General features: G+C 46.9%; 1 protein-coding gene across 2 annotated transcripts in view; it reads right to left on the bottom strand.

Annotated features, from left to right (window-relative positions):
• Nucleotides 1–26848, bottom strand: part of NLK (nemo like kinase) — a 1539426-nt gene that overhangs the window by 485691 nt on the left and 1026887 nt on the right. For both annotated transcript variants that reach the window (XM_069615020.1, XM_069615019.1), the window contains exon 7: nt 2101–2202. In XM_069615020.1, the coding sequence (XP_069471121.1) occupies nt 2101–2202 (102 nt within the window). The remainder of the gene's footprint in view (nt 1–2100; nt 2203–26848) is intronic.

Raw genomic sequence — 26848 nt, 5'->3', positions numbered from 1 at the left:
ATAGCACATTTTTAAGTCTCAAAGTTTAGCTGGTGTTCGGTAAGGGAGGGAGTCTGGTGCACATCACTGCTAGGTGGTGCAATTGGAGTGCTGGTCCAGGAGCTCAGTCTAGCAAGTCTGGGTATCCAAAGTGAGGGGATGCAACACTGAGGTATTGGTCACTTGAGCAGCTGTTCTAGAACAGAGTTAGATAAACGGGTGGCTCCTAGACAGGGCCAGGTCACTCTTGTGTTGAAGGTGGGTGGCGGTGGTGAGGCTAGCTTAACAGGGCTGAGTATAAGTCAGGTAGGAGTCTGGGGTTTATAGGAGCAGAGTGTCTCCGGTGTGGAATAGACAGTGGAGGTAGAGATCTTCTTGAGTGTAAACTCTGCCGCAGTCAATGCATGGGAACATGGCAGAATGCTGGGATTGGTTGGCATGGGGCACTGCTTGTTGGTGTGCTGGGTGAAGTTAGTAGATACCGGGCGAGGCATTGCCTGAGCCAAGGTGAAGTCAAGAGGGACGTGCAGAGGAATGAAAAGGGCAACACGGTGGTGAGCCAAGGATGGAGTGATGTGTAAATGTAGACTGCATGTGTTCGGGTGCGCTAAGAGGGTTGGAGTACACAATTGGTCCACAGGAGGAGAATAGTGGGAAGGAATGGGTTGGGTCGTAGCAGATTAAGAAGGTGGATGTTAGTGGTAAGCATTGTGTAACGTCATGCATTAATTAGTACTTGGGCGTGGGCCTGTCAGCAAGGCCTATGAGGTGGCAGGGCGTAGGAAGCAGGCAAGGAGATAGGCAATAGTTTACACGTTGCAGAGCTAGTAAGTTGGCAATATAAACCACAATGCACTTGGAGGCTAGGTCCTGTAAGTGCGGGCGAATAAAGGACGGAGCGCGGGGTCGATACAAGAGACAAGCGAGTGGATAGGTCCGTTGGGTGACTCAGTGTACAAGTGCATAACCGGAGTAAAGCGGGCAGGAAGCACGTGGGGGCTGGCAAGGTGCGAGAGACTGCAGAATTAACATAGCAATGTAAAACACATGTGCAATATACATCAGGGCATGAGCTCTCGTTACCTTGGATTATGGGCAGATCGCCAAGTTGGGAAAACAATGATGTGCTGATAGGATCAGGTTTGCAGGCGGGCAGGAACAACCTTGCAGGGCTAGCAAGCGAAGTACTAACTGCACCGTTGGCACATATGGCATGGAAAGGCAAGACAGGGGTCTGCACCCTTTGAGGAGTCCCTTCGCGGGGGACCGGCTTCACCTGCCGGTTCCCTAGCTGCACAGCAATGGGATTGCATCTCAGCCAATCCGATTCCAACAGAGGCAGGATAACGGGCTGCACGGCTTGAAGAAATACGGCAGATGCTGTGGCTGCCATTTTAGAGGGGAGCTGATGCTCCATAGTGGTAAATGCAGGCCCAGCAAGGCTTACCTGACCATGGCCATCGTCGGTGGTCCGGGGCAAGAAAAGGCAGGTCAGAGTTGCACGTTGGATGTTCTGGTCGATGTGAAGGGGATTGTACTTATTGTACAATTGTCTTCTTGTTCCTCTCTTCTACAGGTAACATCTAGGGTGCAAGCTTGCACAAAACAAAATGACTCTACATGACTCGGCTTCCAAAATCCCTAGGCCATCTACCTTCATCTCCAAACTCCTGCATTATAGTACCTATACCTTTATGCCTTATTGTACAATTGTCTCTTTGTTCTTCACTTCAGCAGCCACCTATGGAGCACAGGTTGGCCAAATAATCATTCCTCAGTGGAGCAACCATCACCCTGCTGGGATTTGCTCCATTGCTAACTATTTTGCCATGTACAAGCCACTGACAACCTAGCTTTACAAAAAAAATAAAACTCCCCAGCCACTTCATCTTCCAATTATTGATCACAGAGCAAATAGAGCTCTCTGGTAGCAAATGCTGTGCTTTTTAAAAACTTGTTGATTGTGAACATTTTTACATCCGTCTTTAGTTTTCTCAATGGGGAACTATCTGGAATTGAAAGTTAAGCAGGATAAAAAGGATCTAAGCTTTCAGAATGAAATCTCTTCAAGCAGCGTTAACATCAACATAAGAATTAAACATATAGAATCTAAATATTTACCTGTTTATGGGGACCCCTGAGTATATGTGCCTTAGCCCCTTCGCAAGCAGTCCTCATTGCGTCCAGTGATGGGGTTCCCAAAAGGTCTGTGATCAAGTCCAGCTGAAAGAAATATAATGAGTCTTTTAATATCAATGTTCAAAAGTCAATACAAATATTCACTTTAGTAAAAAAGACTTGGATGGTAAATTGGTAAAAAAACAAAAGGTTACTCACCGTAGTGACTTCTGTATTCTTAGTCTATAGCTTTTCCTACATACATATCAGTATCCTTCCCAGCGGAGTGGAGCGGAGCCTTTTTGCACAGTAGATGCCCTTTTACATTCTTTGTTGCAGGGTAAGGGCCGGCACAAAGGCGTGGTTAGCCCTGCTGATCTCAGCCTGTCAGAACATTGTACTAGTAACTTCTTTTTTAGGAGGATGGTAGGCGGGGACGATGGAGGAAAAGTGTCTATGGACTAAGAGAATAGAAGGCACTAGGGTAAGTATGTGTTCGTTCAGCCCAGTCTCATGCGATTTCAAATGATAGATCAATTTGTGTTCCTTGAATAGTAGCAATTTTTTAATTTCACTGCCTCGAAAAAATGCTACTATTCAAGAAACAAAAATGGATCTATCGTTTGAAAATGCATGCGACAGGGCTGAATGAACAAATTCAATGGTTCAGCTTGGTAACTAACTAGGAAGGTGACCATGTAGAAGGGATACGTCACTAAGTAGTATAAAATGTGAAACCCATGGATTGTTAAATATAAATGCATTCATACAATTAAGAGCATGTAAGAAAAGTTTTACACATTTTTAGATCCAGTAAATCCTAAAGAAAGTAACAACATGGTAATTATTAAAACATTTAGTTGTGGTACAATATGATGTAATATCCTGGATGCTAATAAAAGCTACTTTTCTAGTAGTTTTAAATTGCAAGATGAACACAACCTAGTATGTATATAATTGCAAGACGCATTCTAGCGTTCCACGCTAGCAAAAAAAAAAAAAAGGGTATGGTGGTTTACATCATACATGATACGGAAAGACGTATAGAGACGATAAATAATGTAAGTTTCGCGGCATAGATAAAGGTTAAGGTATATGCTTACAAGTTTTAATATTTACATAATTTAATATTCAGCAATTTTGGACAAACAAGGTCAGCTTCATTATGAATGTCAAAAAGAAATGACCAGTGTAATTGAGATGTTACGCCAATGGCGAGATGAAACAAGTAAGCATATATTTATACTGGCAAATTAATCTGCACAAGATTTTCAGAATGAGACGGTAAGAAAATAGACAACCATTGCATGACGGAATTTATATTTTCAAAGATACAATCTACTTTCATAAGAATTATCCACAACTGAGAGTGTGAGGGACTGCCAAATGAAGAGTTAGTGTCCTGAAATTCATTGCTATAATTAAGTTGGATGTGGGATACAATCATTTTTATAGCATTCATTTGAAGTTAAAACTATAATATGTCGGAAATGCATTTTTAGGAAGTAACTTTTTTTGTATTTCACTTTAATAATACAGTTATTGAAGATTTAGCAAAAATCATGAAAAACTTTGGAGTTTGTTGAATAAGAAGCAATGTGAGATGGTCGTGGGCGTACAACCAATATAGTAGATTGCATTTGCGAAAGCCATTATTAATATTAGATGGGTGAATCACAGTCCTGATGAAGACCCTGAAGTGGTACAACAGGGTTGAAATGTGCTTGACACGTAGGATGTAGAGGCTTTCCATTTTGTGCACACATTTTTTTGGAGTTAAGTTAAGAGTATGTATATATTTGTAGGTTTATAAACATTTATGTAGCGTGGAAAAGTGATGTGATTTTTCTGAGCCCTTAGATGGATTATGTTTAGACACAACACTCGCTCTTTACCTGCACTTCTTTTATGTGTCCTTATCTTGTATTAAGAAGAGGTTTATATGAATAAGAAGTTTCTGCCCACCAAAAATAATAAATATTAAATATGAGCAAATAAATAAAACAAATGTAGTTTTGTATTGGAATGCACAGTTATTTCTGCGGTTTATTGAAAGCTGTAGAATGTATTCTTAAATTCAGCTCCTCTATTGTTGGATAGGTGTGACTTTGGCTGGTGGCTCAGGAACCAATCCGCTAAGTTCATGGATCAAGGAGAGAGATAAAACACCTGACCCCCTATTTGGCTGAAATGATCTGATGACAAAGTAAGAGGACCTCCTGTTTCAGTCCCAGAAGGTCTGAATATCAAATGCGAGTGAGATTTTTAACTTAACCCCCCATTTCTGTGGAGGACTTATCCATATGGATTTCTCAACTCAAGGCCACTAAATGAAAGAGCGACCCCTGCTCTTCTCTTATTATTAAGACTTGTCCACCTACTCTCATAGATACCATATGGGATACATTACTCACCGTAATCGTATTTCTGATGCTTGTACCTGCTTAGATTCACATGCTGTGCATAGGCCGACATCTAGTGGAAGCTGCGGAGTATTACAGTTTGTTTTTCGAAACTCAGAAATGGGCATCGACACAGGGCGTGCCAGTAATACTATCCCTAGTGTGACGTCCCCTGTACCCATGATCCCTCACCTGTCTAGGACCCTCAGATTGTATTTTTCCTGACATGAGGTAGCATGAGGAGTAGCGCGAGTACAGATGATCCTAGAAGATAGATAAGATAAGACTACAAACATCCATGCGCCTTCTCTCAGAGGGGAGCAAGGGCGGGTCGCATGTGAATCTAAGCAGATACAAGCATCAGAAATACGATTACGGTGAGTAATGTATCCCTTCTGAGGCTTGTGGAATCTGCTTAGATCACATGCTGTGCATAGATTAGCGAGCAGTGTTAGAAGGAGGTGGGATTTGAGAAGGGTCATGAGCAAATAAATGTCTTAGAACTGCTTGTCCCACTTGAGTATCTGTCTTGGAATGGGTGTCAATGCAGTAGTGCTGAGTAAAAGTGTGAATAGAGCTCCAAGTAGCTGCTTTGCAAATGGTGTCAAGGGGAACATTTGCAATGAAAGCCAGAGTGGCCCCAATGCCTCTTGTCGAGAGGGGTCTGGGCGTAAAAGGCAAAGTTTTGTCAGAAAGAGAGTAACACAACTGGATACAGTTGACAATCCACTTGGAGATGGCACCCTTAGAGACGCGATCTCCCTCTTTGCTTGTGGCTACGGAGACAAACAGTTGATCTGTTTTCCTAAGCGGTCTGGTCTTGTTTACGTAGTAAAGGACTGCCCTACGCACATCTAGGGTGTGTAGTTTAACCTCAGCCGAGCTTTGTGGGTTTTAGAAGAAAGTCGGAAGCTCGATGGACTGGTTTACATGGAATTTAGAAATAAACTTAGGTGAGAACCTAGGGTGTGTCGGTAAAACCAGCTTATCCTTATGAATAGTAAAGAAAGGATCCTGCATTGACAGAGCCTGAATTTCACTGACCCTTCTTATGGATGTAATGGCTACTAAGAAGGCAGTCTTATAGGTCAGGTGTTTGAGACTTGTTTTATGCATGGGTTCGAATGGGGGGCCCATGAGTTTAGATAGCACCACGTTCAGGTCCCATCCTGGTGGTGGGTTAGATATAGGAGGATGAAGTCTCTTTACTCCCTCCATGAAGGCTTTAACCACGGGTACCTTCCACCACGACACCTTGCTATGTGAGGTGGTGTACGCTGACAGAGCTGCCAGGTGTACCTTTAGTGAGTTGAAAACCAACCCTGCGTCCAGGAGGTGGAGCATGTATGTCACGATTGTGGAAGGAGTGCAATCAACTGGGTTGATTTGTTTATTCTGGCACCAGTTAGCAAATCTCTTCCATTTGTCGAAGTAGCAATGCCTCGTGTTCGGTTTCCTAGACCCTTTTAGGATGTCCATACACCTCTGTGGTAAATTGAGATGTCCAAACTGTATGACCTCAGGAGCCATGCTGCTAGGTTCATGGAGTTGGGTAGAGGATGCACCTTCTGACCTTGGTGCTGGGACAAAAGATTGTAACAGCGCCGGTGTTTGATGGGATCGCACACCGAAAGTCTGCGTAGGTGTGGAAACCACGGTTGTCTCGCCTACATGGGAGCAACTAGGACGAGCGTCATTGACTCTCTGCTCATCTTGTTCACCACCTTCCTGATGAGCGGAGTTGGTGGAAAAGCGTATGCAAACATCCCTGACCAGTTCATACACAGGGCGATCCCCAGGGAGTCTGGTTGGGGAAACCTGGATGCGAATCCTGGGCACTGTCTGTTTTCGCTTGTGGCGAATAGGTCTATAGTGGGGAAACCCCACTGAGAGAAGAGATCTTCTGCGATTTCTCTGTGTAGACACCATTCGTGTTCCTCCGGAAGGGGATCTCTGCTGAAAGCGTCCGCTAGAGAATTGAGATCCCCTGGAACATGTTGAGATGACAGAAAGATGTTCCGTCTGAGTGCCCATATCCAAATTTTCTGGGCAGGTCTGGACAGATTTGGCGAACAAGTCCCTCCTTGCTTGTCCAGGTAGAACATGGCTGTCGTGCTGTCCGTCCGGATCTGCACCAACAGGTTCAGTAGGTGGGGCTTGAACGCTTGGAGTGCTCTGAAAACTGCCCGAAGCTCTAGCAGGTTGATGTGATTCTTGGCCACTGTGTGAGACCAGAGACCCTGAGCTGTGTGGTGGAGATGGTGAGCTCCCCATCCTGTCAGGCATGCGTCCGTCGTGACTACCGCTTGTATCTCTGGATCGTAAAAGGGTTTCCCCTTGGATAGATTGTCTCTTGTCCACCAGTGAAGGCTTTGTACCAGTGTTGGTGAAACGACCACTAGATCGTCCCACTGACCACTTGCCTGAGACCACAGTTTCGCCAACCATTCTTGCATGGGACGAATGCGCAGGCGCGTGTGGGGGACCAGGTAGATACATGACGCCATCATGCCCAGCAAACGCATTGCTTTGCGTACTGTTATCTGACGACCGGTTTATATTGCGGAATTTGCAGTAGTATATTCCGAATTCTTTCCTCTGAAGGAAAAGCCAACCCCTCTTGAGTATTTAGAACAGCTCCTAGGAACTGCTTGGAGGTGCTTGGAGGTGCTGGGCACCAGACTTGATTTTTCTCGTTTATGGAGAAGCCCAATTCGAAGAGGAGGTCGATAGTTCTTTTAATGCAAATTACTGGGGTCTCCCCGTGATGATCCACCGCCAGTACCTTGGTGAATACCCTTGGAGCGGAGGCTATCCCGAAGGGCAGTACCTTGAACTGGTAGTGCTGACTGTCCACCTTGAAGCGCAGATATTTTCTGTGCGCTGGGAACATGGAAATATGAAAATAGGCATCTTTCATATCCAATGTTGCCATACAATCCCCCTTTTTTAGGAGGGGAATTACCTCTTAGAGAGTAGTCATGCAACATTTTTGGGGCTTGACATACTTGTTTGCAGTCCATAAATCCAATACTGGGCGCATTGTCAAATCTTTTTTTGGCACAAGGAAGTAGGTTGAATAAATACCCTTGTTTACCTGGTGTCCCGGGACGAGTTCTATCGCGTCCTTTGCGGGAAGATCTTCGATCTCTTCGAGTAGGATCTTCTGGGGTCTAAGGAGTGTATTCTTTGTCGTGGAGGGTGGTTTCAGGGACGCTCTAGGAGTTCTATGCAGTATCCTGCAGACACTGTGGACAGCACTCATCTGTCTGATGTGATCCCTTCCCAAGCTTGGGTGAAGATGGAAATGCGTCCCCCTGCTGGGGATGCGTGAGAAGGGACCCTGAACGGAGCGTCACTGTTTTGGTGGAGGCGTGCCCCCTCCTTTATTGGGACTGCCTCTACCCCTACCACGACCTCTTTTGTTACCCCTGCCATAACTCTAGGTAGACTGCTGGTTAGTGTTCCATGTAGTACCCTGGCCTTGGGAATAGTTTGAGCCTCTTTGGGAGTTTTGTCCGCGAGGCCGACGAAAATTGCCAATCCCTCTCTGGTTAGGGGGTTTGTTGGTTAGTTGCCATAGGGACTTGAGTGTCTCGTACTCGTCCTTGGCATTCTTCAGCGCGTCCTTGACCGCCTTTCCATACAATAGATCCGGCTCCACCTGCTTATCTATCAATGCTGCTTGGGTCTCGGCCTTGAAACCAGACTGCTGTAGCCAAGCATGCCTCTTGATGACCGTGCTTTCAGCAATTAATCTGCCGGCGTTATCCGCGGCATCAAAGGTTGATTTTAAAATGCAACCTGACACGGCTCTCCCCTCTGCCGAAACTCGTGCCAATTGGCTCTTTAAGGGTTCTGGGGCAGAGTCTATGAGAGCCGCGACTTCTTCCCACTGGTGGCAGTTGTAACTAGCCAGCAGGGTGGTGGATTTGGCAATCCTTGCCTGGTAGGCGGAAGTGGAGGCTACTTTCCTGCCCAAGCCATAAATCTTCTTGCTCTCCATGTCGGGGGGAGCTTCGGACGATGACAAGGGTGTTCCCGCCCTCTTACGGGTGTTTGTAACAACCAGGGAGTCCGGATTGAGATGTCCCCTTATGTACAGTGGGTCAGATTGGGCTGCCCTGAAAAGCTTTTCAATTCTGGGGTTTACTGCCCTAGTGAGATTGGGGTTAACAAGGGAAGGGTCTATCCTCCTTTGTATTGACTTAAGGATAGGGATGGCCTGAGCAACAGGTCTCTTTTCTCCCACCAATTCCTCTGCAAAGTCCCTCTCTTCCTGAGCACCTTGGGTGTCAATGTGGAAGTGCTGTGCAGCTCTGGACAGGACCTCATTCAGGAGAGGCTGGTTGTCGACAGGGGAGTCGGTAATCACGGGCTCTTTCTCTACCGGGGAATCTACCCTGTATGTATCTGGGTCATCCTCCTCCTCTTCTTGGTCCTCATCATCCCCATAATAGCCTGTCACAGTTTGTTCTTCGAACATGCCCACGTCTGGATCCTCACCAAAGGATGGATCTTCCTGATATTGAGAATAGGGCTGTGTATAGAAGGGGTATGAAGACTGAGTTGGTGCTTCACCCCGGGACTTCTTACTTGGGGGTATTGGATCCTTAGAGCCTGAGGGAGTTGACCCTTCTGGGGTATAAAAGAGAAAGTGTTCCGGGTTTTTGGCGTAGAAATCTGCCAATGATGACATCCTCGACATTACTCTGTCTATGTCATCACTGGACCATTCCCTTGAACTGGGAATAACTCTTTCCTGGAGTGCTTTCCCTGCTTTATCCTGACTAGACCTACTGGTTTGAACAGGGGTCTTAGGGACAACAGACTGAGATTTGTCCTGACTAGACCTACTGGCCTGAACAGGGGCCTTAGGGACAAGAGACTGAGACTTGTCCGTCTGTTTAGGTGGAGTAGAATGTAGTTTAGGAGTGGAAGTAGGCTGGGACTGCTTACTTTGTTGTTTTCCCCCCTCCCCGCAGGTGGAAGTGTGTTTCCCCGATTTTTGGGGCCAAAGCGAGCTTTTCGATGCCTGGCGCCGAAATTCAGGGGTAGAGTCCCTGTCTCTGGAGAGTGTAAGGGATTCGGTAGCAGCCTTCGCGCTGCCTGTAGACGCCGACTCCTGGAGTGCGGCCTGGGGGTAGATGTCGGCGTCGTCCTCCGACGATCGAACCTCAGTCACTAAGGGGAGCGAGGCACTCTTAGCAACAGTGGAGGGTTGCCTGGTGTCATGAGGCGATCTCGAACGCGAACGCCCAGAGGACAGTGTCTCGGTGGACTGTTCTCTACGTGCCTCTTTCCGAGAACTCGACGTGCTCGTCGAGTCTCGGTTGGACCTTTGCTTGCTGGAAGTGGTGTGGGTAGCGCACGTGTCGCCGGGGGTCTTCCCCATAGCTGCCCTGCTGGACAACCTTCCGAGGTCGGGGACTTGCGCTTGGCTGTCCATCGACGCCACATTGCCCTCGCCGTCCGAAAGTACAGCCTTGCTGCCATTGCTGAAGGCACCCTCTGCGGCCATGGCCTCTTGTCGCCTGGTGTGGTGGGCCCAACGCTTTGTCGAACGGTCCTTAAGGGTCTTCGGTTTAAACCGACTGCACGCTCTGCAATTCGCCTCGGGGTGGTCCCTCGGCAAGCAGAGGTTACACGTGGCGTGTCTGTCAACCCAAGGATACTTGCACTTGGGGCAAAATTGAAAAGGGGTACCCTCCATACGCACCCTGTGGCAGCGGGCTGGGAGTGTAGGAATATATGTAATGTACCTATATTAATCAGAGTGTAGGGTATGTGCCACCCCCCACTCTCCCTACTTGCAGGGCCGAGTCCAGAGGACTTCCGAGGCCGGGCCGAGGCCAGAGGCCTTCCGAGGCCCAAATCCGTCGCTGTAGTCCGACGGTTGAATTTTCTCCGATCCGGCGTCGAGTGTCGATGTTCGGAGACTCGACGTATAGGTGGAATAAACGGGGAAATATATAACAATCTTTGCAAAATCTGACTAAGTCAGGGAACTCCACTCAGTGCTTCCGACCAGCATGGCGGAAAAAAACAATCTGAGGGTCCTAGACGCGTGAGGGATCATGGGTACAGTGGACGTCACACTAGGGATAGTATTACAGGCACGCCCTGTGTCGACGCCCATTTTCGAGTTTCGAAAAACAAACTGTAATGCTCTGCAGCTTCCACTAGATGTCGGCCTATGCACAGCATGTGATCTAAGCAGATTCCACAAGCCTCAGAAGTAAGTTTATTAATTAATCCCTTACATCTGGCATGGTACCTGATGATTTAAAACTATCATGGATTATTCCGCCCATAAAAAAAAAAAAATACAGGTCTGCCACAGGATAATCCGGCAAATGACAGGACAATAACAAACACTCCTTTTCTCTTGAAAATCATAGATCGTGTAGCATATTCTCAGATAGCTCAACATCCAAATCTCTTTCCTATCCTAAACCCTCTACAATCTGGTTTTAGACATGGTTTCAGGACCGAAAACTCCCTACTGGATTTAAAATCCAAGCAACTGGGCAGAATGGACAAGGAACTTGGCTCTCTCCTAATTTCCTTAGCTCAATCTGCCGCATTCGACCTAGTTGATCATACCATCTTGGCAAGTCGGTTGAAGGACGTAGCCAACTTTTCACCAGCCGAAGTGCGTTGGATGTTATCCTTTCTCACTAATAGAGTAAGCAGAGTATGTGTGGATGAAGCTATGGCCCCGCCTATCCCCATGCTGTATGGAGTCCTGCAGGGAGCTTGCACTTCGCCTTGTAGTTACAACTTCTTCATGGTTCCTTTCTTTTTCCACCTTGAACAGGAAGGGTCATCCCACTTACAGGCATTCATCTACAAGAAGAAATAGAATTGAATAGAATATTTACCATCATTGAGAGTTGGATGATGAAGAATAATCTAGCACTTAACAGAGGTAAAACGGCGCTTATGATTGTGGGCTCTCCAGGGACACTGACCAAACTAGATCTGGCTTATAAGTTCTTTCATCTAGGAGATGTGAGTATATCTCCCTTACCCAAAGTTAGATCCATGGTGTCATTCTCGACCAGACTCGAAATATGAAATCATATGTGGGGAATAGTCTCAACATTGATCTATTACATTAAACTCTTATAGCACCTCAGACCGGATATCTCATAAGCCAATGCGGAAGCTATTGCACGTGCTATAATAGGAGCCAAAGTCGATTACTGCTGTAGCCTCTTAGCAGGAGTCAGTAAATCAATTATTAATAGCTTGCAAGTGGTGCAGAATGGCGCAGTCAGAGTTGTCACGGGATTGTCTCTTCGTGCCCATGTTACAGAGGCCAGACGTTCATTACACTGGCTCCCAGTGGACGCTCTAATTACCTTTAGGCTACTGGTAATCACATTTAAGTGCAGACGTGGGACTATGCCACCTTACATTCAAGATCTCATTAGAGACTAACCTAACCACAGAAATCGGAGAGCCAATAATCAAAATAACCTCTTCCTTCCTAAATACAAAACTAAGAAGGTCCAGTTAGGAGCCTTTTCTAGCATTGCCCCTCTTACCTGCAACTCCATTCCGCCAGCATTGAGAGCTTATTCATCTCTGCCTCTGTTTCAGAGAGAGCTCAAGACCTTACTGTTCCGGTAATTGGGTTTCCGCCCTGTCATTTAGCTCTTGAATCCCCGATCAGCCAGGACCTATTTGTTTTTAGTTTTGTTTTGTCTTGTTTGCGCCCTCACTCCTTAGGGTTCATGGATGCGCATTATAAGTAAAGTAAAGACAATAGGGATACCAGTTCTAAAGACCACAGATATTGACCGAACTTTCATTATCTTCAGGAGTGGAGGAAACGCATACAGTTTCTTGTGATCCCATTAGATCGTAGCTCGTCTCCCAGAGAATCTAGACCCCGACTCATCCAGGATGCATACATTTTGCATCTTTGGTTCTGGCTGGTGGCAAATACAGACCTCTTGTGAGTTCCCCGTATCGGATCAAATCTCTTGTAATACCTACCCCTGGAGCTCCCACTCGTGATTTTTATGCAAGAGGTGGCGAAGCTTGTCAGCTTCCACATTGAGATCTCCTGCAAGATGAACAGTTTGTAATACAACATGATGTAGAATGGCCCATTCCCAGTTATGAATAGCCAGATGGCAAAGGGGTGGGGACTGTGTTTTTCCCCGTTTGTTTATACAAAACATAGCTGGCATGCTGTCGGTTACTATCAGAACTGAGAAATTCTGGATAACCTGGAAGGAATGATTTCAAAGCCCCGATTACTGCAAGAAGTTCCAGGACATTTATGAGGAAATCCTTTTCTTCCTGAGACCATAACGATTGCATCTGCAGGTGACCGAGAGTTGGGCTCTACAGGTCTCTCTTCAATTAGTAAGGTATTGGAATTTTGATTAATTGTTCAATTCTTGGTTCCAACATGAGACCAGCTGAAGTTGAAGGCATCTCATCTTCAGCCGAGCAAAGGCAACTGCTCCTATGCAAGACACCATAAAACCTAGCAAGTGATGGAATGACCAAGCTGAAGTTTGATGATGCTTCAGGAAATGATTGCCAGTCAATTTGATATCCTGCAAAAAACTCTGCAGTGGGAAAAACTCTCCCCAATGGCGGAAGGCATGACTTTTTCTGGTTGACGGAGAGGCCCAATTTAAAACGTAGATCAAAAAGAAGGTGGAGGGACTACTGGACCAGATGAAACAATTCTCCATGGACAAGTCAATTGTCCATGTATGGGTAAAAATGTACCCTCAGATGATGTTCATGAGAGACTTCCACTTTATGTATAAGCATGGGTTAGGATTCAGACCTAATGGATGCATTCAGTATTACTAACGGCAGCCTGCCAGAGAGAGTCTCAGAAATTTCTACAGCATTGCTGCAATAGGAATGTGCAAATATGTGTCTTTTAGAACCACAGTGCAAAACCAGTCTCTCGGTTAAAGGGCAGCTGGAATTAGAGTTGGAGTAACCGTCTGGACCTTTTCTAGTGAAAGATGAAGATTGAGAAAGGAAATATCCGATGCTACCCACAGGTCAGCCTGTTTCTTTTTTCAGGACAGTAAAGAGACAAGAGCAAAACCTGCTTCCTCTTTCCAGAGGAGGAACTTCCAATACGGTCCAGTTATGTAAGAGGTTGTTCACCTTTAGAAATTGAGGTGTCAAACCAATATGAAGGAAAGGAGGATAAGGAGGAATGGCTAATCGGTACCCAAGAGTGACAACCAAGAGGAAACAGGAATTCTCTGAAACTGTACGTCTGCCAAGATGGTTCTCTAAAATCTGCCCTTTTCCGGGATGGATGGATCCAGACGATAGCATCATTAGTTAAAATATTTATAATTGTTTATTTGACTACCCCATTGCCTGTGCAAAAAGTCTGCATAGCAATAGCAACATTTCAGAGTTCGCCTGACGGTGATGAAGCACGCTGCTAGCATATACCTTTTTTCTGCGTGCATCCATATGTTTATGCTCCTTAGAAAGAGGTGTTAGAGACTGTCTTGTAGTAAACCAGATTGGAGATGGGGCACGCTGTTCCCTGCTAAGTGATCTGTAACCATGTAGAAGGAGGTATGTGTGTTTTAACGCTGCAGCTGTCCAGAGCATAAGAGCCCCAGTTACATGGAGAGGGGATGTAGGGCTGGCTGTTCAATGCTGTTCCGTTGCTCGAAGTTGCTGGCCTGGTTTTGCCTTTGTTCCGACATTTGTGTATCTACTGTGTGACATGGTGGCCCGCCATAACTATTTACACTGGAGACTGGAAGAAGTTCCGAAGGGATTTAAGACTTACTACTGACCACTACTACCAACTAGCACCTCCTACCCCCACCACCATTCCACTAGTACCACAACTACCACCACCTCGGCTACTACTACCGCCATGATACTCCTACTCTGCCTCTATTCCTCACACTCAACTCACTCACAAATACTCTACAGAACCACTCTCTCCAATAGCTTCTGCACTTCGGTCGCTCTCGCCTCCTCTGGTCGCTCAGATGTCCTGGACCAACTCCTGTCCTCACCCAATTATCCCACACCCAACTATTCTCACACACGTCCCTTAAATACCCCATGCCCTCCCAGGATTGGACGACTTACCTTAGCCAACCACTTACTTTACTTGAGGGTGTGTGACTGGGGAAGAGCTTGGGGAGGCTTCATAGGGGCTAGTAAGCTCGCCCCTTCAACATGCAGTCTAATGGCATTGCTAAAGTGGAGCGTGCAGTGGCTCATAGGGGCTGACTTCCAGGTCATCCTAGAGGCATTTCCTCCCTACTGTTATCCCTGGCGGGCTATTGGGATATTTGCCCCTCTGGCCTTCTTGGAGGCCTTTCTTTATAAAACATTTTCCCTCGTGGTTTAGTGGATTTTCCCCCTTTGCATGCTCCAGCAGACAATGTCTGCTGGAGCCACGTTTCATTACAGGATGCCCTACCCGGGGTTGTGGCACTTTTGGCATCCCGCGAGTTTGCTGCTTCCCGCGTTGCTCCTGATGACATCTGGCAGGCTAATGTCACTGTGTTCATGGCACTCCATGGTGCTGCGCGAGCCGCTGCTGCATTCTGTGGTATCTGCCGGCCTTCTCGCCGCAGCGGTGTGGCTTCGGTGGGGGCTTCTTGGGCAGGTAGGCTCTCAGACCACCTCCCCGCCCGCACCTGCTTGCGTCTTCCAGGGTTCTGCTTTCCGACTTCGCTCTTCGGTGGCAGAGAGGCATCAGGTAAGAAAGGTCTGTGAGGGAGTCTGCCTCCATACTGGCACTGGTTAGGTTGTTGGTGTGGGGAGGGCTCCCTACTGTCTCCCCCTTTGACAGGCCCCGAACGTAGGCTGTGTCACAGCTGGCTTCATTGTTGGTGATTGGTTCCCGATTGTGCGGTCTGGTCTGGATTCAACACAGCCCGGTTCAATGGTACATTTCAGGCGACAAAGCATCAAAGAACCAAGCTCTTTTTTTCCAGACGTCATTGCCAATGACCAGGTGAGTGCGATTAAGGACGATTCACTCCATCGTTGTGCTCAATAATAGCCACATCACTCAGATGGAAAAGGGTTGAATAAGTACAACTCAACAGAGACCACTGAGACTTTATTGAGTCTAATGAGTAGTTCTGGCTAATGATTATAGGGTATAGGTACCGGACGGTAGGATTTTTTTAAAGCTCTTTGCATTTGCACTTTTCTCTGCACCTTTATTGCATTCCAAAGTATTATTATCAATAAGACTGTTAAGCCTACTGGGCATCTTGTGTTTTGCATTCACTATTCTATTGCACTCCATGGCACTTTACAGTACTGAGCCCAAACAAGATAATCAAGCTACGGAGCGTGTTTTAATTGGATATTCTCGAGAAATACCAATTGTACATTTTATTCTGTTCCACCATTCTCTTTTATAGATTTTATAGACTTTTTTTCACCACTCATATTCTCTATGGTTAACCAACTAAAGTTCCCTTTTTGCTGATACCAGTTAAGCACTGTGGTGAGGTAGAGTAAAGAATCGGACCCAAGGTAGAGGGTTCCAAGACTTATTATATTAAATAATAAGGTAAAGGGTCTAACTTTCCCTAGTTCAACAGGGCTAACCGTACCCATTACTCGGGTGCTTGTCATCAGGGTGTGAGGCAAAAGAAAATGCCTCGGTCTAAAGGCTACTATAACCCTACCACTAAGTTACAAAATAGTTCAGCATTTATAGAAAACTAAATACCAGGAGAATGGCTCCCTTGGCCTGGTGAATTGGTTCAGTCTTTTTCCAATTTTTTGATTCAGTTTCGATTAAACAAAGGATTTCAGGAAAAGACAATGACTGCCTTCTCTTGACGCATCCAATAGCCCTCAAATGTCTGTTTAGTTCCTCCAACTGAGCTTTACCGACTTGTTCTACAATTCCAATGGTCCTTCTTGACCTTTTCCCACACTGAAAGTTCTCTCTACACAACCCTGATTGTCTGTTCTTCACTGCACTGCTGTTAATGTAATCACTGTGACGAGGGAGAGTACTCCTGAGACAGTCTTGACTTTTAACAAATTCACTGTCACCACTCTTGTTGCACTCTTGATTTTTTCCACTTTGCCAACTACTGCTGTAATAAGGGAGGCTTTTCCCCCTGAGTACTACTTCTTTGTGGCTTCTCTTTTTGCCACCACTGTGATGACAGAGATTACTCCCGAGTGTTTCTTCTCTTTGTCTTCTGTTAGTGCTACCAGGGTAACAACAGAGATCACTCCGAATTGCTTTGATCTGGTTTCTCTTAGTATTACCACTGTAATGATAGAGATTACTCCCACTTGCTTCTTCTCTCTGGTTTCTCTTAGTGTTACCACTGTGACGACGGAGATTACTCCCAAATGTTCCTTGGATATGGTTTTTAACAGAGTCACCACTGTGTCGAGGTAGATCACGCCTGTACATCTCTTGAGTTTCAAAGGGGTCATAAATGTGACGAGGATGTGAAACCTTGATGCAGTTATATTCTGCCATCCCTCCCGGTTCTGCCGCTATGCCCGTTAACTTCTGTCTTGAGGGTGTGCGTCACTGTGTCTTATTGTGGGGTACGGGCCACTTCACTCCACTGCAGGACTTCTGCGGCTCGGTCACTGTCTTCTTCCTGATGGTATACCTCTTCCTTTGAGGTCTTAGCAGTATCAGTGGATGCGTATGGCCAGTCCACCCTCCTTGGGTCACACTACTGCCTGGAACTCTTCTTCTTCGGTCCAGGTTGGCAGCTTTCCTTCCTGTTACTCGTATGGTTGGCATGGGCCACTCTCTGTCCCGACCGTGATTCTCCCGTCTCTCACTTCATGCATCGAGAACACAGAGTATTTTGTTTGTCTTTGTGGATTGATCTCCATTCCTCTTTCCCTCTTCTTTGTTTCACTATGGCTGGCTGCCAACCAACAAGCACTCTTTGTAAAGTTGTCATTCTTCCTCTTCTCAGTATTATTACAAGGTGTGTGTGTGGTGTGGGAATGGATCAACATCACAGTAACAAATAGAGACTTGAGAGGCTGCTACCTTAGAGGTGTGTAGGCATGTTCTTTAGGAGGTTATAAGGGAGGTCTGCAAAGGAAATGGAGCCCTTATCCCCTAGCCTCTCCATACGAGATCCTCCCACTTATTACCACCCCTAGGGGGAATATTGGGTAGCGGCCTCACCTCCCTAGCCTCAATGGGAAGGGCTCCCCCTTGGGGAGGAGTGACGGAATCCCATGAATCGCCACAGCACATAGTGCCAACTAGTTTGTTGATGCTTTGAAGGCAAAACAGTCAGGGTGGCATTACCGTAATAGGAATTACTTTGGGATAATATACTTAGGGTTTCCTGTTTTAGTGGTTTCTTTTCCTTTACTTCTGGGGTGTTTTTCTAGTGTTTTCAAACATTTCTATAATCTGTGTTTATTAGTGATTTCCAGTTTGCCCCCTTGAAGTTTTTTCCAGTGTAAACACACAAATATTCCTTTATTGTTCATTGCATGCAGAAGTAGGGGAATATCTTAATTGGAGTTGTAAACCTGGAATAAAAATGTCTTAACCAGGTCTGTCTTCAGCCACTTGATTTATAAACAATATGTGTGGCCTTCACTGAAGTCCTGTTAAAGGAAGCATTGACAAGGCCAACAGTTTTGGCTTGTGGATATTAGGCCTCGCCAGGCACTGCTATTAGATGCCAGGGTATTCTTTCCATTTACACCTGCTAACATCAATGGCCAATTAATGCTACTACGTCTGGCATTGCCAATGCTTCTTTAACATGCAGAGGAGCCTCATACATGCATTTTGTATACAGTGTATCCTTTGCTGCAGCTTTAAATGTGAGAATTGGGTTACATTAAGGAGTCCACCAGATGAAGAGAAACACCAAACCCCACTGCCACTATTGGTTGCAGAATCTTCCCCCTTTTCGAGGAGGAAACACAAAGTGGTTTAGCGATTTTCCTTGATAGGCCACCAGGGCTAGGGAAAAGTCAGTCACATTTTAAGTGATAACACCTGACCTGCAATTGGCTATTAGCATTTCAGAGGGACCCGTCTGTGAAAGAATTCCATGTCCTGAGACAGCCTGGCCTAAAAAATGCTGATGTATGTATTGTTTGCTTGTTAGGCGCTTATACAATAAGGATTTACTGTTTCACAGCGCTGACAGGTGAGGGAGAGTGAAAAATACAAATACAACACGATATTAAGAGCAGAGGGGGAAGAAGGGGAGGGACAAACCTACCATGTCTTGTGAGTATTCAGAACGTGCAAGTGCAAAAGGAAGAAGTAAGAGGTAGTAAGTGCTAGGGAGTCCGAGCTCGAAGGTGTGCCATTGATGAAGTGCTAGAAATGTTGAGTGCTACAAGGCCTACAAGGCCTGGGCCGCAGGAGGTGTAAGTGCAAGTCTCCACGGCTGAGGGTATGTAGATGCAAAGCGCTGTGGACCGACAGGAGCTGGGGAGAGTTGTTGTAGGAGGTCAAAGCCCCGAAGATGCATACAGGCCAAGAACAGCAATACTGCACCTCTGAGATTAGTACAGGAGAGAAGGAGGGAAGGAGAAGGAAAAGAGAAACGTCTTTAGGAGCTTCTGGGAATTTGAGAATATCATGCTCAAGGCGCAGGGAAGGGGTAAGTTATTCCAAAGGAGGGAGCCAGCAGAGGAAAGAGAGCGACCACCTGCCCTCTGTTTAGCAAAACGCTTTACACACAGGGAGTTGGTGCCAGAGGAGCAAAGTGGTCTGGAGGGAGAGTATTTAGCGAGATAAAGTTGAAGATAGTCTGGGATTTGAATTTAATCTGAGCAGCAACCAGGAGGCGTGAAGACTTTTTAGTGCAGGAGAGACGCAGTCCCTGGGCCAAGGATAATATTTGCTGCCCTATTAGGGATAAGCTGAAGAGGTCGCAGAGTGGAAGAAGGCAGTTTCAGGAGGAGGCCGTTACATAGTCAAGTCTAGAGTGAACCAAGGCTTGAGCCACATTGAGCCTCTGAGGGAAAGTGAGAAAAGGCAGAATTCCTTTGAGAACGAAGAGCTGATAATCAGACTTCTTGGCAATGTCCTGAGTGTGAGGGAAGAAGGAGAGAGAGGAGTCGAAGATGACTCCAAGGTTTCTGGCTTCCGTTGTGGGTGTAGGGGCACAGCTCAAGGGGGAAGGCCAGAGTGAGGGGAAGGAGGACAGAGCAGGAGTCCCAGAAGGAAGGATCTCAGTTTTACAGGCTTTGAGGCAGAGCTCATTGAAGGCGCACCAGGACTGGATGGCAGGTAGACAGTCATGGATGATGTAGGGTGAAAGTGGGCCAGCATGGAGTCTGAAGAAGAGCTGTGTGTCATCTGCGCAACACTGGAAGTTGGAGATGGTGGAGATGAGGCGTACAAGGAGAGCAAGGTAGATGTTAAAGAGCCAGGGGGAGAGTATAGAGCTCTGGGGGACACCACAGAGGGAGATGGAAATGGGAGAGGAGAAGGGGCCCAGGATGACTTGGGAAGAGCGGTTAGTGAGGAAAGAGGACAGCCAATCCAGTGCCCGATCCGCGATACCAAGTGTATCGTGGAGCCTTTGTATGAGGATGGAATGGTGTGTCAAATGAAGAGGAGAGATCAAGAAGGATAAGGACCGCTGGGGAATTGTAATCCAGAGATGCAAGCAGTTTTTCACAGGTGTTCAGAAGAGCAGTTTCCGTGCCTCTGGATGCTCGGAATCCAGATTAGGGTCGTTGAGGCCACCATCAAGTTCAGTGTGAGAGTTAAGTTGGGGCAAGGCCAGCTTCTCAGGTAGCTTCCCCAGGAAGGGGGTGATGAAATAGGGCGATAGCCGGCAGGGCAGGTAGGGTCAGAGGAAGGTTTTATCAGGAGTAGGCGCACAAGGGAGTGCTTGAGGGGGAGGGGAACGTTCCAGTGGTAAAAGAGTGATTGCAGAAATCAGCGAGAGCAGGGGCAAGAGAGCCAATGCTATTCTTGATGGTTCTGGAAGAGCAAGGGGAGACCTGTTTAGGGGAGACCTTCATTGAGTGGACAACACTAGTAACTTCCTCAGGTGTGACAGGAGAGAAGAAGGAAAAGGAGGAAGGAGAGGACAGGGGCGTGAGTAGGGGGGTGAGGGATGGGTTGTGAGGGAGAGTAAAAAGGGTGGTCCGAATGTCCTAAGTTTTGGTGGCAAAGTGTGAGACCAGTGCATTGTAGAGGGACTGGATCGGAGAATGGGAGGAGGAGACTGCAGAGGTGTTGGCTAGTTCCCTGCAGACAAGTTATTGGATGCTCCTGAGACCCATGCCTGAATGTGGGCTCTTTCCTTTGCACGGATGGCGAGTCTGTATTGCCTTTGGAGCAGGGGTTAGGCCAGTTTGTCTGAGGATGAGCCAGAGGTTTGCCACTTCCGTTCTGCTGCTCTGCACTTTCGTTTCAAGGCTGCAAGTTTGGTGTCGGACCAAGTGTTACGCTTATAGGCAAGTTTCAGACGGATCCTCATGACAGGGGCAAGAATGTCAAGAGTGATGGCTCCCAATCTCAATTTTTACTAGTGGGTATGAGTCTGCTGGTCCATGTGGAATCGGGCCACTTGGCAACTATGTTTCAATATCTCCTGGATGCAGTTTTAACAATTCCGAACTAAAGCCAAGCAGAGACGAAGAAATGGTACACCTTGGACCTTAAGAAAACCTTTTCTTAAATGCTGACAAATACAAGGAGTGAAAATTCTGGTTGACCCGTTAGCCATGGTTTCCATTAAGATCCAGTTGTTGAACATGTATCTGTATTTATTTGGTTGATGGGCTTGGTACTTTGATCTGACGCCCCACTGAAGAGAGAACAGACAAGCTGCAGAGTCAGGCCCATTTCTGGGTGCCTTACAGATTAACAGTGAATACGGGTAGTAATAAGCGAGCTGATGGGGTAGGGAGAGGTAGAGTGTGGAGACATGAAAAGGGAAATATATTACACATTTCAGGATTACATCCGACATGACAAGAATCTAAATTTGCACACATGAATTCAATGCCATATTTTCAGTGGGTTCTGTTAGGAAAGTGTCCCATTTATGTGTAACCTCCAGTTGTGAACCCCCCAACTTCTTGCCGCTGTCTGACAAGCCTAGCCTGACTTTTGCCACTGCAGCACAGCCTTCTGCTGCACTCAGCTGGGCTTTTGCTAACTTTGTTATGGGGAAACTGACGTGCCCTTAAAGACAGTCATCATCGGGAGACTTTGTTTCCCTTAGTCGGTCAACTCTGGAGTCTGGTGTGCCAGGAATGACTGGGACCACTGTGGTCCGTGATTGCTCCACGTCTGGTGTGCCTGTATGTGAGCAGATTTCCCATTGGGTCCTCTTCGTTTTGGCGCAAAGGAGGTTCTGGTTAAGAGAAGGCTCCAAACACCCATACCAAGTTGATCTCTTGAGTTCTCACTGAACCTAGAATAGGATCCAAGTATCCTGAAACTATGAAGCCGAGTCGAGGAACCGCTGGTGACCCACTGGAAGGTTTGGCACCCTGAACTTGCTCTTGTCCTGAGGAACCCCTAGACATCCGATCGAACTAGAAGGTCTGCAAAGGAGCTTCAACCCATTTTGATAGTGGGAACAACTATTCATGGGACGTTCATCTTAACCTGCAAGCTAGCCGAGAGAGAGGGGCACCTGCTACATTTTTTGCATCTTCGTAAGTGTCCCTGTTCCAACCAGCGAACTGACAAGCTTGCGCATGACCTTTGCTCTGAAACCGCAGTCGTTTCGAGTTGACACTTGAAACTTGGCAGATCGTACGCACTCGGTCCAAGGCACTCTCCTGCCGAGTTTTGTACACGCAGGTGCCCTAGGTCTGGAATTAGGAGAGTAAGCCTGAACTTGAGTGCACAGGGTTATTGTGTTGCCCAGACGTGGTGACGAACTTCGCAGGTGCCTTGCTGCAGTGCCCCTATGTTCCCTGAATCCTGCTGCAGTGAAACTGGCCGTATCCCTTCACCAGGAGCAGAGAAATCACCACTTACCTGCCACAGAATCCTTGCTGTAACTCAGCCACTGAAAGCACAATTGCCGCATTTGAACCTGCAACCGAAGTGGCGTCGACTACCCAAGTTTGGTCCGGAGTGCGCCTGTGGTCGGTGAGTACTTGCAACCCTTACCAGTGGCCCCTAGCGCATCCATCCATTTTTTTTACGCACGAGTGTCCCCTGAGGGCCACTCACCTTTCCACAGGTAGCCTGTGCTACCGTCCTATTCCCAACCCCTGGAACCGTTTCTGCCCTCTAGGGGAGACCATCCACGAACAGTGGGAACTTATTCTTCATTGCCTTACCCACCTTCCTGAGCTGCTACCGCCCCTGCAAGAGACCCCGTTTTCGCTCTACCGCAGGATCACATGCACCAGCATCCGAAAGTAAATTTGAGCGCTAGGCTCCACTCTTCTTAGTGACTGGACTGCCTCTTAGTTAGGGATTGATTGATGAAGAACTGCCTAAAGTCTATTTGCACTGTTTGTTCCCTTTCTCCCTAGGTTGTGGACCCATTCTGTGCGCTATTCCTTTAGGCCACTTGGTAATTGCTTGATAGTAGTGTTGTGTTAATTTGAGTATTGCTATTGATATTTGCTTTGTGTTTGATTTCAAAGGCCTTGAATACATGTATATGTATTTTTCATATATACACCTGACTGTGAATGATTAATAGTGTCCTTTCTGTGTGTGCTCATTATGGGCTTTCAGTCACCCTCCCCCCTCCTCAGACCTAGTCTTGACCTGCCGCCAATGCAACCTTCATTGGTCTGGCTTGTCCAGAAGGTTATCCTGTTCCAAGAAACTAGGCTGGCCTTCTGAACCTCTGCCCACCAGGTCAGAGTTCAGAAATCCATATCAACAGGTTCCAATTGTGCTCCTTTTAAAACATGTTATGGGGCTAGGTTCTCCCCTTTAATTCTATCAGCCTTTACAGTATACTGCCAATATAAGGACCACTTTTTGGGTAAAGTCGGGTGGCGCATTTTACAACTTCGGTCCTGTGCTTGGCTTTGCCGGGCCATGCCTTGGCTTTCTGTCCTTTTTAATATGATTCAATAAAATGTTTCCGATACCTGGGGAAGGTTCCTTTTCTCATCGGATAGCTTAAATGCGTCCCATTTATTAGCTCCTGTCACATTGAAATTGTTTGGTGCCACAGTAGTCTTAATGAATTTTGATCCTCAATACCCTGGGTTCTGTGTGATAGAGAACTCACTGTATCTACTGGACAATGGGTCACTCTCACCATCATCGGATTACCTACGATATAGCTTAAAGTACTTCATGAAAACAGGTTTATGTGAGAGGAAGCTGGTTTCCCAGCTGCTTGTGTCTTTTGCAGTATTGGAAACTATGGTCGCTTAATGACATTACGCCCATCATGGGGAGTCAAATGACTGTACCGCCACAAAGCGTGTTGTCTTTCTTTTATTTAAAAGACAGATAACACATCAGCACCTATATTTACTCTCCTACATGGTGCTGTGGGTTCCCTAGTGTTTCTCTCCAAAGCTGTGAGGTGCTTTACTTGCAAGGTACGGCAATTAGTGGGACAGCTTCCTCTCAAGCTGCCAGAACGGTGGTCTGAATCCATGAGGTGTTCATTCCCAGCTACTCTCATTTCACCACAATGTGTGATCCTTCAAGTATTATTTCAGGTTGCTCTTCCTCATTTCCAATGGGTGCGAAAAGCCAAGAGTGTCTTCCTTCGCTGTGTAAATGCATGCATATTGTATTGGCTTGCATGGGCGTAGGACATGGGTGGGACAGGGGGGACAAATCCCCCTCACAATTTTAAATGGGGGGGGATGTAATGTCATTTATCCCCCCAGAATATGTGTTGGTGTGTCGTGCAGGGATCTGTTTTTTTTAAGTGGGGGGAGGGGCTGCTTACTATGTAAACTGCCCTCTCCCCCCCTGATCCCCAAAGCATGGGGGCAATAACCTGGGGGCAGATGGATGATCATCTGCCCCCAGGGAAAAGGGGCAAACAAAAAAAAAGATTTTTTTTTAAAAACGTAGTTGGGGCGGGGGGGATGGGACCACTAGTCACCAGGGATTTTTGCAATGGGGGTGCCCCCCCACCCTAAGTGGATGAGGGCACCTTATGTAGCCCTCCCTGGGGACAGATTTCCCTGACCATGAGATGCCCTCCATCCATTTGGGGTGGGGGGGAGAGGCCACTGCAAATATTGGAAGAGCCACCCCCTCCCAAGCCTGGGGCAGTAGGTTTTGACCCCCCTGGGGGCAGATGGCCACACACATGTTCCCATCTGCCCCTAGGGAAGGGCAAAACAAAAATATATATATATTATAACTTGTTTTGGGTGGGGGGGGAGTGCCCACTAGACCACCAGGATTTTTTGTGTTTAAAAGGGTGGGTGGCCCTCTCCGCCCACCCTAAGTGGATGGGGGCAATTTATGTAGCCTTCCCTGGGGGCAGATTTCTGCCCCTAGGAAGGGGTACATGAGATGCCCCCATCCATTTGGGGTGGGGTGGAGGCCACTGCAAATAGTGGCAGAGCCACCCTCCAAGCCTGGTGCAGTACGTCCCCCCACCCCCCGCGGGGGCAGATGGCCACACACATGTGCCCATCTGTCCCTAGGAAAGGGGCAAAACAAAAATAAAACAAATTATAACTTGTTTTGGGTGGGTGTAGGGTGCCACTCAACCACCATAGATGTTTTTAGTGGAAAGGGGGGTGTCCTTCTCCCCCCATCCCAAATGGATGGTGGTCATCTCATGTAGCCCTCCCTGGGGGCAGATTGCTAGCACAATCTCCCCCTAGGAAAGAGGCAAACAAAAACAAAAATAAAAAAATTATAACTTGTTTTGAGTGGGTGTGGGGTTCATTAAACCACCATGTATGTTTTTAGTGGAAAGGGGGTGCACACGGGTGTCTTCTTTTCGGAAATGCATGGGGTTCTCTGTTTTCCTTGGTGGCTTCGACACCCTATGCACAAATCTGTAGGTTGTCCACATGAGCAAAATCTGCTTTGCTGAAAGGCTTGGTGTTATCAGTGGGTTACCCTTTTCCCTTTGCGCCGAGGTAGGTGCATCCAAACATGTGAGGTACCGTTTTCGTCGGGACACCTATGGGAACGTGGTAAGGTAGCACATCTGTTGTTCACGGCGTGTTTCGGTGGTTGGGCAGAGGGAAATGTCTCTGAAATCTGGTGGAAAAAAACACAATTTTCAGACATTTCACTCTGGCCACCCACTGAACCACATCGCCAACAACACATGTCCTACCATCCTGCGTTCCCACAGGTGTCCCGACAAAAACGGTACCTCACATGTGTGGGTGCACCTACCTGGGTGCAAAAGGAAAAGGCGAACCCACTGGTAACCCCACGCCTTTCGGCAGAGCAGATTTTGCTCATGTGGACAACATACAGATTGCCATCTCGCAAACACAATAATAAGTCGACAAAGGTATTTCAAATGGCCAATTTCGCTCTTTGGGTGAAATTGTCAAAGTGGGAGAATGCTGCCCAGCATGTGCCACTTTCTCTGCGGAGTGAATTGTGCCCACCCAGAGGAAGAAGTGTGAAAAATCCACAAGGGCACTGTGCCCTGCTCGCAGCAGGCAATGTCTGCCCACCCTCAAAGGGTACGTACAACCAAAAGTAATAGGCCCCTCCCCCAATCATGGCTGTAGGGGCCAGGCTCCAACCCAGGGCAAGAATGCCTTCCAATTATCCATGCCCACGAGTAGGGTAACCCTCGTGCTCCAGGAACCCTGTTGAGCAACCTCTGTGCTTTCCAGGTGATAAAGTTATTTAAAGCCAGAAGTCTAAAAGTTAATCGCTTAATTGCAGCTGGAAATTAGCACCTGGCATGATCAAAATGCCTTAACCAAGTGTGACATCATCCCCTTCATTTATAGTCTTCTCGCTTTTCTTCATCCACTGAATTACTGTTAGAAACAAAGGTAAGAGTTGTCTCTTGTGTAGGCATTAGGAAGGCAGTTGCCAGCCTCTGGCATAATATGCCCATGTTCTTCCAATATTGGCTAGCTGTTGGCCGCTTATGGCCAGGTAGAACCATCATAGCAGTGACTGGCAAATGCCTTTCCCCTGCAGACAGAAAAGCGGAAAAAAGAGGCCAATTCAAGATATGGAACAAATAGACGTTAAGACAGACTGCAACTGCCATTGCTGTGTTAGGGAGAATATGTTGAGTGTTCAAGCAAGGAGGTATGTATTAAGCAAGCAAGCAGTGAGACAGGGGAGAGGCAAAGAAAGGCCACATGGGCTCTTTGAATAATGTAACAGGGCAGAGGACCCATGCTCTGCCGTCCTAGTAACATATGAGAGAATGAAATAGATCAGGCATTGCAGCAAATGTTAAACGAGAAAGGAACAG

This window comes from Ambystoma mexicanum, chromosome 9 (genome assembly GCF_040938575.1).
Source record: "Ambystoma mexicanum isolate Mex_15411 chromosome 9, UKY_AmexF1_1, whole genome shotgun sequence".
Lineage (NCBI taxonomy): Eukaryota > Metazoa > Chordata > Amphibia > Caudata > Ambystomatidae > Ambystoma > Ambystoma mexicanum.
This window is presented reverse-complemented; position numbering and strand designations above follow the sequence as displayed.